The following is a 13241-nucleotide window of genomic DNA, read 5'->3' on the forward strand; positions in this document are numbered from 1 at the left end:
AGGGAAAGCCAATCTGGTGACTGATTAGATATGGAGGCTGGAGTTGAGAGAAGGGCCAAAGATAACTGTCAACATTTGATGTTGAGTGCCTGGAAAAAAGATGGTCTAATTCTTAGAAATAGCAATCAGAAGGGGAGCTGGTTTTACAGGGGAAATGGTAAGTTCATTTTAGATATCCTGACTGTTTTATGATTTTGGGTGGGGGACACTTCCAGCCCTAAAGTATGGCCAGTTAGTTATTTTTCTTCAGCCCCAAGCTAAGTTTAGGATGAGGTCTAATGTTAGAAACTAGATAATGACACTTTGGATAAATAGACATATAGTAAATTTTACTCTTAATTAAACCACAAAGGTTCAAAAGAAGGCTAAAATTATAATCTAAAATAATATGTTTTATTTCTTAACAATATCAAAAACTATCTTACAAGACTTAGGAGGGCCAATAAAGTAACACCAATTATTTGGAGAAAGTATGGAGAATAAATGGCCGGTTATGTAAATAACTTTAAAATATATGCTTTAGTTTGGGCACACTAACGGGAAAACAGGGGGAAGAGGTATAAGTTAAAGGAGAAGACCTTTAAGCTAGACGCTAGGGAAGGGAACCACTGCGGACATCTGTCGCTGTGTCAGCCCAGCCTCCAGTACTGCGTGTTCTGGTAACAACACTTTGTTTTCCTTTTGGCGAATTACCACTTGCCCACTTCCCATTTCATAAATTTATTTCCATCTGTTTTTCATGAGGTAAGTTTTAGAATAGTTGACTGGTTTTCACCAAATTTGACATAATAATAAATGTTATCAAGATACAATCTTAGTAAAGTCCAGGGGCCATCTTGAAACAACAAAAAGCTGTTGATAATTTAAAAAACCATATGTCATTCCTAGCATATGTGAGACTGATGAGACTAATTGAATCCATCTACGTTTCAAGGTAGAGGACTGAGTGAATAAGTTCTCCTGTTCCCTGAGCTATTCATTAGAAGTGATATTTTCTCCACTGTGTGACTGTTTGCTGAAAATATGCTAATGATGTCACTTCATTTCTGTTAAGTATCGTCTCGGTCAAGCCTCAAGTATGAGGAAGTTAACCATTTTCAATACATATTTAATTTATCAGCCAAGTCAGAACCAGGAAGTAAAACCCAACTTCCACCTGCTCTATGACTTTACAAAGGACAGCTGCTTAGGAAGAAAGGACAGCTTATCCCTTACCTGCAGTGGACAACCACAGGCCCTCGGCCCACGGAGGCAAGTCCGTCTTCTTCCACATCCAGCATGAGCTGTAGAAGGGGCTGGGCGCTGGCTGGAGTCTTGTGATCGGGCCATGAGGTGTACCAGTAATGCTTCACGTGTTGCGTGTGACTTCCTTGCTGAAAATAGCAACAGCCACCAGATGCTTCATTGCCCTGTGGAACTCAAAGTCACCCAAACCACAATACTGAATGCCTTCTATCACTCCCATCTTGCTGGCAACTTATTTCTAGGCGGAAAAAAAATCTAGGAGATTTTTGAAGAATACTCTTTCACCCTGAGAAAACTTTACTGTAACTATGCTGATGTCAAAGTTTGACAGTCTTGCTCTGTTAAATGATAAACATGTATTTAGTATATATGTTTAAGATATATTTAATATAGAAAACATACATATGCTAAATATATGTTTGTAATTTGTTATAATAAACATAATGGATGTTAGATGAAGATATAGCCAAGAAAGAATCGGGATATAGTGCGTTTCCTGCTCTTTGAACATTCCTGAGAGGTTGTTATAAACATATTGACCAGTATAAGAATGCTTAATTTTATAGTCAGTCTCTCTAATAATTCTACACTCATCCCAAATTCCAGTTTTTCACAGCAGTGAGGAATCCCTGTAGTAAAGGAGCGCCAAGGGGTCACTAGATTAGAAATGCTTTGAGTGAGGGTCCATGCACATCACGTCAAAACCCAGTGGGGGGCCTGGTGTGGACGAGGCACTTGAGAACACCGTGTTGAAGAACAGGTCTCAGTTAAGTGCCTTCCTATCGTGAATTTCCCATTAAAACCCTCAGCGCGGCTCTGCGTCTACCCTCTTCCTCTCTGCGGTGATTCTGTCCCAGTAATGAGGCTCTAGATAGAACTGGAATCTTTGGGATGATTGCTCTCCAGAAGTAAAAACAATACCATGGCAACATTCCTCAGCATCTGCTGCCCCAAATTTAAATAACTTTTCTATGACATAATGTGGTCCGGGAAAGTCCCCATAAATGACTGTGACTCCAGGTTTTGGGAGATCTCATCAACACTTCAGGCTTTTCTTGCCTCCCACAGGCGCAGATTTTCCCTTTCACAGTTTCCAGGCCTTACTTAAATCTGCTTAGACCAAAGGGACATTAAAAAAAGAAATCATGGTACAGTCTCCAGCACAAGCCTTTAGTTAAAGGCATTCAAAAGGTTAAATCAGAGACATCATATTTATGCAAAGTAGAAGACCTTAGCCTCCCACTTAGTGAATTTCCTTAATGCCTGCTTATATTAATTTAATTATTCCACATACTAATAGTAGCTGACCACAAAGAAATCCATAAGGGAGTGATTATAATTTCTCCTTTCTTGACATTATTTAATTTATTTAAATTGAATCTGCAGTACTTATTAGGATAAATAATTTCAAAGTAGAAATGTAATCCTCCAACATCGTCTACTTTGTAGATAGCTACAGCTCCACAGTTTTACCTTTAAGACAAGGTTTCGAACGGTGTAGTTGTCACATTCATTTACATTGATAACCAGAACCTCGACTTTCCCATATATTCCTCTCTTTTCTGGCCAGTAAAGCACACATTTCTGGAGGAGGGGAAAGAAGAACAAATATTAAAGAAGCAAATATTAATGGTTTTCATTGGCCTTGGAGTATTTTTTATTCAAGCATCTGAAAATTTTCTATTCAGTTAATATAAAAAAATCAAGTACCAATTTTTACAGTTCTGTAAATGAGCTAAAACCACTGAACCATACATTTTACATGGGTAAGCTTTATAGTATGTATAGTGTAGTATAAATTATATCTCAATGCTTTTTAAATAAAATATCAATTTTTACATATGTCTGCCCAACACTGTTGCTATTAATCCCACACCAAAAAAATAATTAACGCAAAATTTTCCAAATCCCCATAGAGAAATTAAGGACTAATTAAGAACTGAATTAAGAATTAGGAAACTAAGATCCAAATATTAGAGTTTATCCTGTGATGACTAGGATTAAAATGAATGTTTTCCCACAGTGATTGAGGCAAGTCACATTTCCTGCTTCATCAAACAAAAGTCTCTAATTAGAGTATCTGTAATGTGTTAGGTGCCACAGAATCCAGTTTCCCTGGTATGTAAAGCAGATGTAATGGCCATTAATACACCTAAGGTATTATATTTTCTAGGACCAATGACCCTTTCACTTATGGGATCCACTGAAATAAATGTACAGCAAAATTATTTTTAAAATTTTTATGATGGATCCTCTTTGAAGAGTTTAATAGCAGTAATAATAATTATATGGCGAGCAAGAAAATATAATGTGGTGGTTAAGGTGCAAGTTTTGGAGTCAGAGAGCCTGGGGCCAAATTTTGGTGCTACCATTTATCTGTGAATCCATAAGCAGGATACTTAATCTCTCTGGACTCAGTTTCCTCAAGATTTAATACATGGAAAGCACTTAAGACAAAGCCAGGCATACAGTAGGCGTTCAAAACATGATGTTATTATTATTACTATTATTGTTATTTTACAACTGCTTGGTTATGGAATGGGTTTTTGATCTAAAGTGATTAGATCATTACTTAAATATGCATTAGATCATGCATTAAATATTATATTATTTTTATGATATCCAAGCTACATTATTTAAAAAACTACAAAATGAGACTCAAGCATACATATAAGCTCATATTATTTATTATTTTGCCTTTTAAACAACTGCAAAAGAACTATTAATTTCTTACCACATATTTTAACGACTAAGAATGTAAAGTGTGAAAGCTGACATTTTATTTTCAGTGCCCAGGGAAGCAATTTAATTTTAGAAATATTGTTTAAATAGAATTCATGATTTTCTTTCAAGCACACATGCCTATTTATAGAGAAATTCTTTCACTTCTTGCCTTCAGTAGGGACTTTGTAGTCCTCAGGACACTTGTTTCTTTACATCTATGTCAAAGGCATGTGACCACACTTGAAAAAAATTAAGTACTTATAGATTTAAAAGAGTAGCAGCAAAAACATTACAGAATTACAGAACTAAAGGAGAAGACACATAAAGTATCAGAAACACACCTCTGGGGCTCTATCATGCTAAGTACCGAATACTCTATGTGATAGAGCCACAAGGAAGTCACTTCACATAGCGGAATCAGTGTTTTTCATCCACTACAATAAAAACACATTTGCATCCTCTACGTTCTGGTTCTTTTCCAAACAAAGTAAATCATTTTCACCTCTATTTACATGCCACCCCACCCCCAAGACTGTCAAGCAATCAGGCTAAAGGCTTACTCTGGCTAATATAACATTAACATTAAAAAAAGAAACCTTTAGCACAGGGAACTATCAAAATCTTGTAATAACCTGTCACGGAAAAGAATCTAAAAAAGAATTATACATATATATATGTGTGTGTATAACTGAATCACTTTGCTGTACACCTGAAACTAACACAGCATTGTAAATCAACTATATTTTAATAATTTTTTTAAAAAAGCAATCTTTTAAAAATACAGCAATTTCTTTCCCTCCTCATTTACGAGTTGCCAAATGTCTCAAATACCCCCAGTCTGTTAAAGATAATCATACTAACCAATTTGCCTGGTTTCTTTCAATGGAGCATCAATTATTTCGCTGCAAGACCCGAGCTATTTTTTTGTCTTAAAACCCATGCCTCCTGGATGAATCCAAGAAGAGTGGCAAAGGATCTTGAAAAAGGTATTGAACAAAGAAAGAGGCATTCAGTGGCCCAGCAGTCTGGCATACGTGCCCCCATTGTCCAAGATCAGGCCTGAGGAGCAGGGCCTCTCTTTGGGAAGGTGGCTCTTGAAACCGGTAAGAAAAGCTGCGAGGCGGGAGCTCTCAGCCTGCACCCTGACTCTGAACAATACAATCCAGGCTTGTGCACCTACTTGATAAATGGAAGCGCTGCTCGCTTCTCTCCCAAGCTTGCCGGGGCCCTCTTGAATGTTTTTCTTGACTCTTTACCAAAAATGAAATTGGCAGCCGGCTCCCAGTAGACAATGCAATGTGACTTGTTCATTCAAACAACCCTTAATTAGCATCCCATCTCCTTTCTGAGATACAATAGCTTATTTCTACACACCGAATACATTTTTCCCCCCTTTTAGGAGAACATAGAAAAAGAGACCAGATAAGTTTGGGTGCTTTTGAATATGAAGTGAGGGAGAGCAGCAAACCTAGTTGTTTCTAAGAGCACAAGTTCATGTTCAAATTATTTTTGTGAAGAGCTTTTTAGGGTTTCTTTATTGTGGCGCTAACAATGATATAAAAAAGGAAAATGCAAGGAAGGAAAATGCTCTCTTACAGATAATATTGTGAAACCACACTAATTGTAGGTAATTCGAAATAGCACGCTATCTAGCAGAATGTAACCCCAAATCATCACTATTCTTCTGCTAGATGGGCTGATTCTTTCGGTAAAATTATCTATTAAATCCAAGAATTCATAATTTGGAGGACAAAGAGGTTTCCAGAAGGTCATGTGTCTCCTGTGCAAACAAGTAATTAGTGAACCCTGACTGTAGATTCTGGACATCAACCAATTTTTCATAATCAGTGGTTTACAGCAAAAGTAGAACGCAATGCAAAGCAATGCAAACTGATATTTTTATAATCTTTTTTTTTTTCTTTGACCATCCCTCTCACCCCCACCACATTAGGACTATTTGTATGTATAAAGAAGGAACAGGTCTAGCTAGTATTTTAGTCGCCTGAAAAAAAAAATTTATTTTTAAGTTACTTTCTTTTTAATTCTATGCATTTAAAATCAAAGAGATTTTGCTCTATGAGCTAAAGACTATCATCACATAGAAAGTGGCTCTAAATAAACAAAAAGAAGATACTTAGTTGCATTTGGGTTACATTTGCATATAAGACAGAATGGGTCAGATTGTCTAAAATTATTATGGTTTTAGTTACTCTAATTCTTAGTGTTCCAATTAAATATTAGTAACATAGGTGCAGCAATTTAATATTAAAAGCACCTTCACCAACCTTATATCACTGAATCCCTTCCACGATCATTTGTGTTAGGTAGAGCAGAGAGTAGATATTGTTGTTATTATTATTATTTTTGTCATTTTACAGCTGAGAAAACTGAAGCCCAGGTGTTTTCATAAGGTTCTCTGGGAACATCCTCTTGGGGCTAGGACCCTCTGAGCAAATATCACTTTATACATTCAAGTTTCTGTCTTTGATTTCTGCAGTAATAACCAACACTTTTTTCTAGAGCAATAACCAATGCCCTCCCTTCCCTCTATGAAATATGCTGATGCTCGTGGAACACTGAATGCCCTCTGTCCGCCCTCTTACTAAGTCCAGCAAGTCTGTCACTATCTGCTAAGCTGTATGTTCAAGTGGTATTTATATCCGAACCTCTTAATGACAGTTGTACTTGTTATTAGAGCCCAGTAATTTAATGAAACTTTACATAAATCAATGAAACATGAGGGTGGAAAGAAAAAAAGAATTGTTCTATGAAATAATTGCATAAGTTAATTAGGTTTTTGCTGGGGAAAAAAAGTAAATCAGTAAAGAAAACTGCGGTCAAATCAGGTACCGGTGAGACCATTATAAAAGGGCAAAGTGTGGAAATATAGACAGGATTCTGCATTCATATTGCTTTAACAATTTTTCTATGGTCTCTCATATTTCAAAGAAACTGAAATGGGACATTTCAATGACGTATAAAGGGCATGATTTACACAAACTATATGACTGAGAGCCAATATTAAAAATAAAAAAAGACAGTCCCATAATAAAATAATGAACAAATTTGAATATGAACAAATGTACCTGTTTGAAGACAAAGTAAAACATTAGAGTTTTTTTGTGTGTTTGAGTCTCCACTCTGATTTTTTTTTTTTTTTTGGATTAACTGTGTCAAATAAGAAGGCTTCTAACTATAGTTAGAAGTAAAGCAGGCTACAGCAATTGAATAGAACCTAGCAGATTAAAAATTAAGGTGCCAAGTTATAGTTGGAATGTAAGCATGTTTGAAAGGACAGGTGAGTAATTTTTCTTAGGGGCTGTCAGCCTCTGAATTTCTGGCCACTCTTAATTGCTTGGGTAGCATAACTGGCAAGCCCCTGGTCTTTCAGGAAATGAGCTTAGGCTGCTGGCCATTGCTGGGCAGTGCTAGGTCAGGCTGCTTCTCTAGATACCAAATATCTAATTCTGGTCCTCCAGGACAGCTGAATACCAGTCAGTGGGTCTCCACTGTCTTCCAAATTACCCTCCCTGACCTTGTTTGTACAGACACTCTGATTATGGGACTTTGCTCGTTTATTTTCATTCTTGGTACAAAATGTGAATCCTCTTGTCCACTCCACACTTCACAGACTGACCTCTAACTTGAGCATGGCTCCCCCAACGCAGTTCCAATCCACACTTCCAAATTGTCCACTACTTTGTTTTTTATGTTTGTTTGTTTTGCTTATCTTTGGCCATGTCGGGTCTTAGTTGCGGCATGCTGGATCTCCGTTGAGCTACGCACGATCTTTCACTGCGACGCATGGACACTTCCTTGGGGTGCGCGAGCTTCTCTCTAGTTGTGGCCTGCAAGCTCAGTAGTTTTCTCTTCTTTAGTTGTAGCATGCGGGTTCCAGAGCGCGTGGGCTCTGTAGTTTGTGGCACGCGGGCTCTAGTTGAGGCGTGCAAGCTCAGTAGTTGTGGCTCGTGAGCTTAGTTGCCCTGCAGCATGTGAGATCTTAGTTCCCTGACCAGGGATCAAACCCACGTCCCCTGCATTGTAAGGAGGATTCTTTACCCCTGGACCACCAGGGAGGTCCCCTTGTCCACTACTCTGAATGAGCAGATTTGACACTTTTTTTTTTCTTTATACCAAGTCAAAATGCCTTGTTCATCTCCTCTTTCCTTCCTAGAGAGAACAGTTAGAGATTTTAATCTGGACTGTAAGCAATCCCGCACACTTTTCTCTGGTCACAATCACTGCTTGGACTGGAACTTTCTCCCTTCCCACCCTAAGTAGGGAGAACACTTGAGGAGGGCGTATATAGTGGTGAGAAGGAGGAGGAGGAGTTGGGAGTTAGGTTGCTAGCCGTTTGGCCTTGGGCAGGTTGCTTCACTTCCCTGTGCCTCAGTGTCCTCTTTTAGTGGGATTTACAGATATGTTTATTGTAAAGATTGCTTTCTAAGCATATTGTTAGTGCTCAATAAATATTAGTTATTTGGAAGATCACACAGCCCAGTTTCTAGACTTTCTATGTGTCTTTGATGAACTTTCTAGATTATCTAACTTAAACTCTAATTTTTTAGCTAATTTTAAATAGTTGAGAAGATGTATATTCATTTCATTCATTTAGAATATAACATAGCATAATTAACATTTAATTATGAGTGTTTTATCAGAAAAATTTATTTTCTCTTCAAATGTACAGCTTAAAAAGGTCTATTTTTAAGTATGTTACTTATATATTGAATAGCCAATCATTCCCAACTGAATACCCATCAGATTTTATAATGAAACTTAAGGTCAACATGGGATATAATTAATACTTATATTGCAAAAAAAAAAACCCAACCTTTTTTGGATGTATTTAATTAAGTAAAGATATCTATAGTAGCTGTGACTTGACTTAATGAAGTCATTGCTTATCTTCTTTTGTATTCATAAAATTCTTATAGGCTGCCATTTATAAATTTTAAAATGACCTCCTGATCTCATTGCAAACTGTCTTCCATCTCTCTTACTCTACCATATGTTTGTTTTCTCCACCCCCCATAGCACCTAACACTTTGTACCTGTATACAATATTTTAAAATTTTGTTTCTTGTTTATTGTGTCTCCCCTTTTAGATTGTAACTCCATGAAAGGAGGGATCTTTGTCTGTTTTGTCAATAAAAATATAATCCAAGTGCCTACACTGGTGCTTGACGGTTGATAGTTGATAAATATCTGTCAAATGAATGAATGAATATGCACAAATACAGCATTGGATGTTTTATAAAGAGGAATGTACTGAATGTCTTCAAGGTTAGCTGGAGAATTCCAGATGCTAAAGGTGATGGTACAGTTAGATATGTTTCTGGAAAACACATTGGGAATATGTTTTTTCAAAAGTCCATATCATGTAGCCAGGTCATGTCACACCTAAAAATATACATTAATTAAATAATCAAAGATGTGGATAAAAAGATTGGAAATGACTTAAATATCTCTTAATAAGGAAATGATTACATACGTTTTAGCATCCACACAATGAAATTCTAGCAGTCATTTAAAATCATGTTTTTGATGAGTTACTAATGACATGGAGAACACTCATAATATAATGTTAAAAGCAGAATATACTATGAATACAGAACCCTCTTTTATTCTCTATATTTGTCAGCAAAATTTAACATGCCAGCCCTACCTCCCTTCACTCCCTACTATGCCCAGACAACATCAAACGGCTCAACTCACGCATGCTATGCGGTGTCTTGTCTGCCTCTGTGTGCTGTTGCTTTGCCTGGTTTATGTTCCCTTGTGCACTTACTTACTCTGCAGCCCCTACTGAAAAACTGTAAGGCCCCATATGAGCTGTATGGACAAAGAAATGTGATTAAGATAAATCCTCTCCATAATTTTACCAGAGAGAGAAAGGAAGGGAATGAAAACAGAGAATACTTAAAATATGATTTATTTATTTCACTTTCTGAGGTCAAACTGCTTGCAAAGTGTGAATAGGTCAATGGGCAAAATGGGGTTTGTAAGTATTTAAGTCACATAGCTGAACTCAGATGAAAGATGTAAATATTAAGAAAGAATACGGCTGTGTTAAACACTTGAGAGAAGTATTTTTGTTAGGCCAAATCACCAAGTAATTCCCTCACTTCCTGAAAGATAAATTCAGGGTCTTACTGCTCCCTGAAGCCAACAGTGGGTCCCTTGTCTTCCAACGTCTTGTAAACTTATTTGGCCCGTTTATTATGTTGGGGCAGTGATTAAGTACATGAGCTTTGGAATCAAATAAACCTGGACTAAAATTTGGACTCTATCACTCACTTACTTTGAGGCTGTAGGCAAATGGTTTAAGCTCTGAGCCTCAAGTTTCTCATCCATAATATAGGGATAGTAAATCGTGCTTTGTAGAGTTAGAGTGAAAATGCACAGAATTAATTATGAACTGTGCTTACTACGTATATTTAATAAATGGTAGTCGGTAGAAAATATCTTCCACAGTATGTATATTATGACCAACATTCATACTACTTCTCTTCTTTCCTAGGAGAAAGTCTGAGCTAGTCTGAGGACTTTGGAAATATGCAAATGCTTATTGTCCTGCTTAGATTGATCTAACTCCAGCTTTGCAGGTTTTGGCCACCGTGTCTTCTCTAGACAAGCAATCGTTCACCTTAAAAGTTTGAACACTGTGTTTCCAATGTTTTATTTCTTTCAAAAGGAATTCCCATCTTGAGATTTATCTAAATGAAGAAATCAAATTCACCAGCAATAAAAATCTCTTCTCCTTTCTTGCCATAGAAGATAACTGATTCTTCAGCTCTATTTTAAAATTTTTTGTTTATTCTCATTTTATAAAGTAACTATGAGAATATTGGGATTATTGAATAAGAACTGGCAATTATTCACTTATTCCTTTATTTATGTATTAGAAAATAGAAAGGTTCATGAAAATATAAAGCCTGGGAATTTCTAAAGATAACTCCACCTTCACATATTTTTGGAGGAAATGATTTTTGTCTGTTCCAAACAATGACGCTTAACACAATTGAAAGTTGGCACATTTTTGGTAAACAGCATCTTCCTGGCAGTGTGAAGTCTACTGACTATTTCTTTTGAGCCAGACTTCTCAGTATCATTTTGATCTGTAAAACATCAAAGTTTCCTCCATAGTATTGTACTTACATCTTTAGAGAATCTGAACGGAAAGGAATTTTTATTTTAATTTAATGAGTAATCAACAATAACAGAAGTCAAAATCTTTATTGCAATATTTGGAATTATGGCTGGCCACAGGAAAGTACATGTAGCAAATTACACATAGAAAACATGTAACAAAATCTATTTACTTTGATATTTCCAGAAGATATATCCCAGACATTTAAAAAGGCAAGAGGCTAAAAATGGTAAGAAAAAATAATACCTCTTCAATTTCTGAATTATGCAGCCAAAGAGAAAAATAAAAACCTCAATCACCCTTTATGTGGCCATTATTTTTTAAAAATTCTGGCTTTTCAACAGATCTACTTGGCTGCCCTATGGAGAACGTGAATTCTGAGAATGGTACCAACAGGTTAACTCCAACTATGATGCACTTGAAAAAGAAAGAACAAGGTGGGCTCTATTCCTTTGCACATTCAGAATGGAGATGTCTGAGCACCATCAGAAATCAACTCAGTGTCACTTTGAAACACATATTTATCTCATATAGCAGTTCTTTTAGAATCACAACTTTGGTCTTGGGAACAGAAGGGAAGAATATAACTGTCTGTTGGGGCTTTGGCATATTTGCCAAGTGTTCATACTATCTTTGTTGGACTTCTTTAAAATATGTCACATCCTACTCAACTTCTAGGGAATTCTTTCTCACTAACCATCAATCTTGGCTTCTTCTGTCCTGATGAAACCCTGATTCAAGAACAAGTTAAAGCACTATTGGTGTATTTCTGACTTTTTGTCTAAGGAAACAAATGTATCACAAAAGTTGAGGATTGAAATGCTCAAGACACCAAAATTATAATTTATCTTACACAGTTACTACAACCTATTCGCTAATCCTTGTGAGATATTGTTTCACATATGCTTTGCCATGTATCAATCCTTAATAAATATGTAACAAGAAAGTAATGTTTTCTGTGGAAAATATAACTTGTTTCAAAACTTTTACATGCTTATATTTATGTAATTGCATACATCACAGTGCTTTTTCTATGTTGATTTTATTTTTAATAGAAGAAATAGAATTAATAAGGGTATGAATGTGCTTTGAGAAAACACATCGTGACAATCTATTCAGAAAATTGTAATTCAAACCGAAGTGGGCAGGAGTAGTGCAGTCTATTCAGATCTAGGAAATGTTGCTAAATCCTGTGTGAGTTCTGGGTTGTCTGTGAATTTCTCTCATTCCTTTGTGGGTATTATTCTACTGATTTTTTGGCTACTGAGAAGCCAATTGTTAGTCACTCTGTTTGTTAAAATAGTCTCTGTAGTGTTTTTCAGTTCCACAGATGTGTCTAGTTGTGGATTTATTTTTACTTATCCAGCCTAGGATTTACTGTACTTTTCAAATCTAAGAGCTCAAGTCTTTCACCAGTTTTGGAAAATCTCTAGCCATTATTTCCTCAAATATTACATCTTTTTTTATATTCTCCTTTTTCATCTTCTAAAATATCCATTAGACATATATTGGACATCTAAATACTGTCCTCCATATGTCTGAAACTCTCTTTCATATTTTTGGTCATTGTGATCTTCTAGGTAATTTCCTTAGTTCTATTTTTTAATCCAGTAATTATTTATTCAGCTGTGTCCAGCTTGCTAATAAACCTGTCTCATGAGGTTTCTTTTTTTCATTTTAATGTCTATATAATATTTGTTTCTAGGACTCCTTGGTTTGTTTTTAAATCTTCCTAGTCTTTTTTGATAGTAACTTGTTCTTTTGTCAAGTTTTTTAATTTTATATTTTGTGTGCTTAATTATAAAAAAGCCTCTATTTATAGTTTCTATTATTTCAATTTCTTGTGGGTCTATTTCCACTATTTGTTGCCTCTTCTGCTTTTTACTTATGTTGTTTATTTACATGTGTGTCTCAGAATTTTGACTTCTGAGCTTATGTTTGGCTGGGCTTTTTCTTTTGAAATTCTGTGTAGTGTATGCTGAGAGTATATGCATCCAGAAAGTTTTTGCCTTTGTTTTTGTAAAGTGCCACAAGAGCGTTACCAATGCAGTATTACTTTTTATATTATTACTTAAATGAATATAAACTATTTTATAAATGATTTATATAAATAAAAGAA

General features: G+C 35.9%; 1 protein-coding gene across 2 annotated transcripts in view; it reads right to left on the reverse strand.

Moving 5' to 3' along the window:
- Positions 1 to 13241, reverse strand: part of PTPRR (protein tyrosine phosphatase receptor type R) — a 260447-nt gene that overhangs the window by 18452 nt on the left and 228754 nt on the right. For both annotated transcript variants that reach the window (XM_082351633.1, XM_082351634.1), the window contains 2 exons: positions 2719 to 2829; positions 1216 to 1373 (listed from right to left, as the gene is read on the reverse strand). In XM_082351633.1, the coding sequence (XP_082207759.1) occupies positions 1216 to 1373; positions 2719 to 2829 (269 nt within the window). The remainder of the gene's footprint in view (positions 1 to 1215; positions 1374 to 2718; positions 2830 to 13241) is intronic.

This window comes from Balaenoptera borealis (assembly GCF_965194805.1).
Source record: "Balaenoptera borealis genome assembly, chromosome: 13".
Classification (NCBI taxonomy): domain Eukaryota; kingdom Metazoa; phylum Chordata; class Mammalia; order Artiodactyla; family Balaenopteridae; genus Balaenoptera; species Balaenoptera borealis.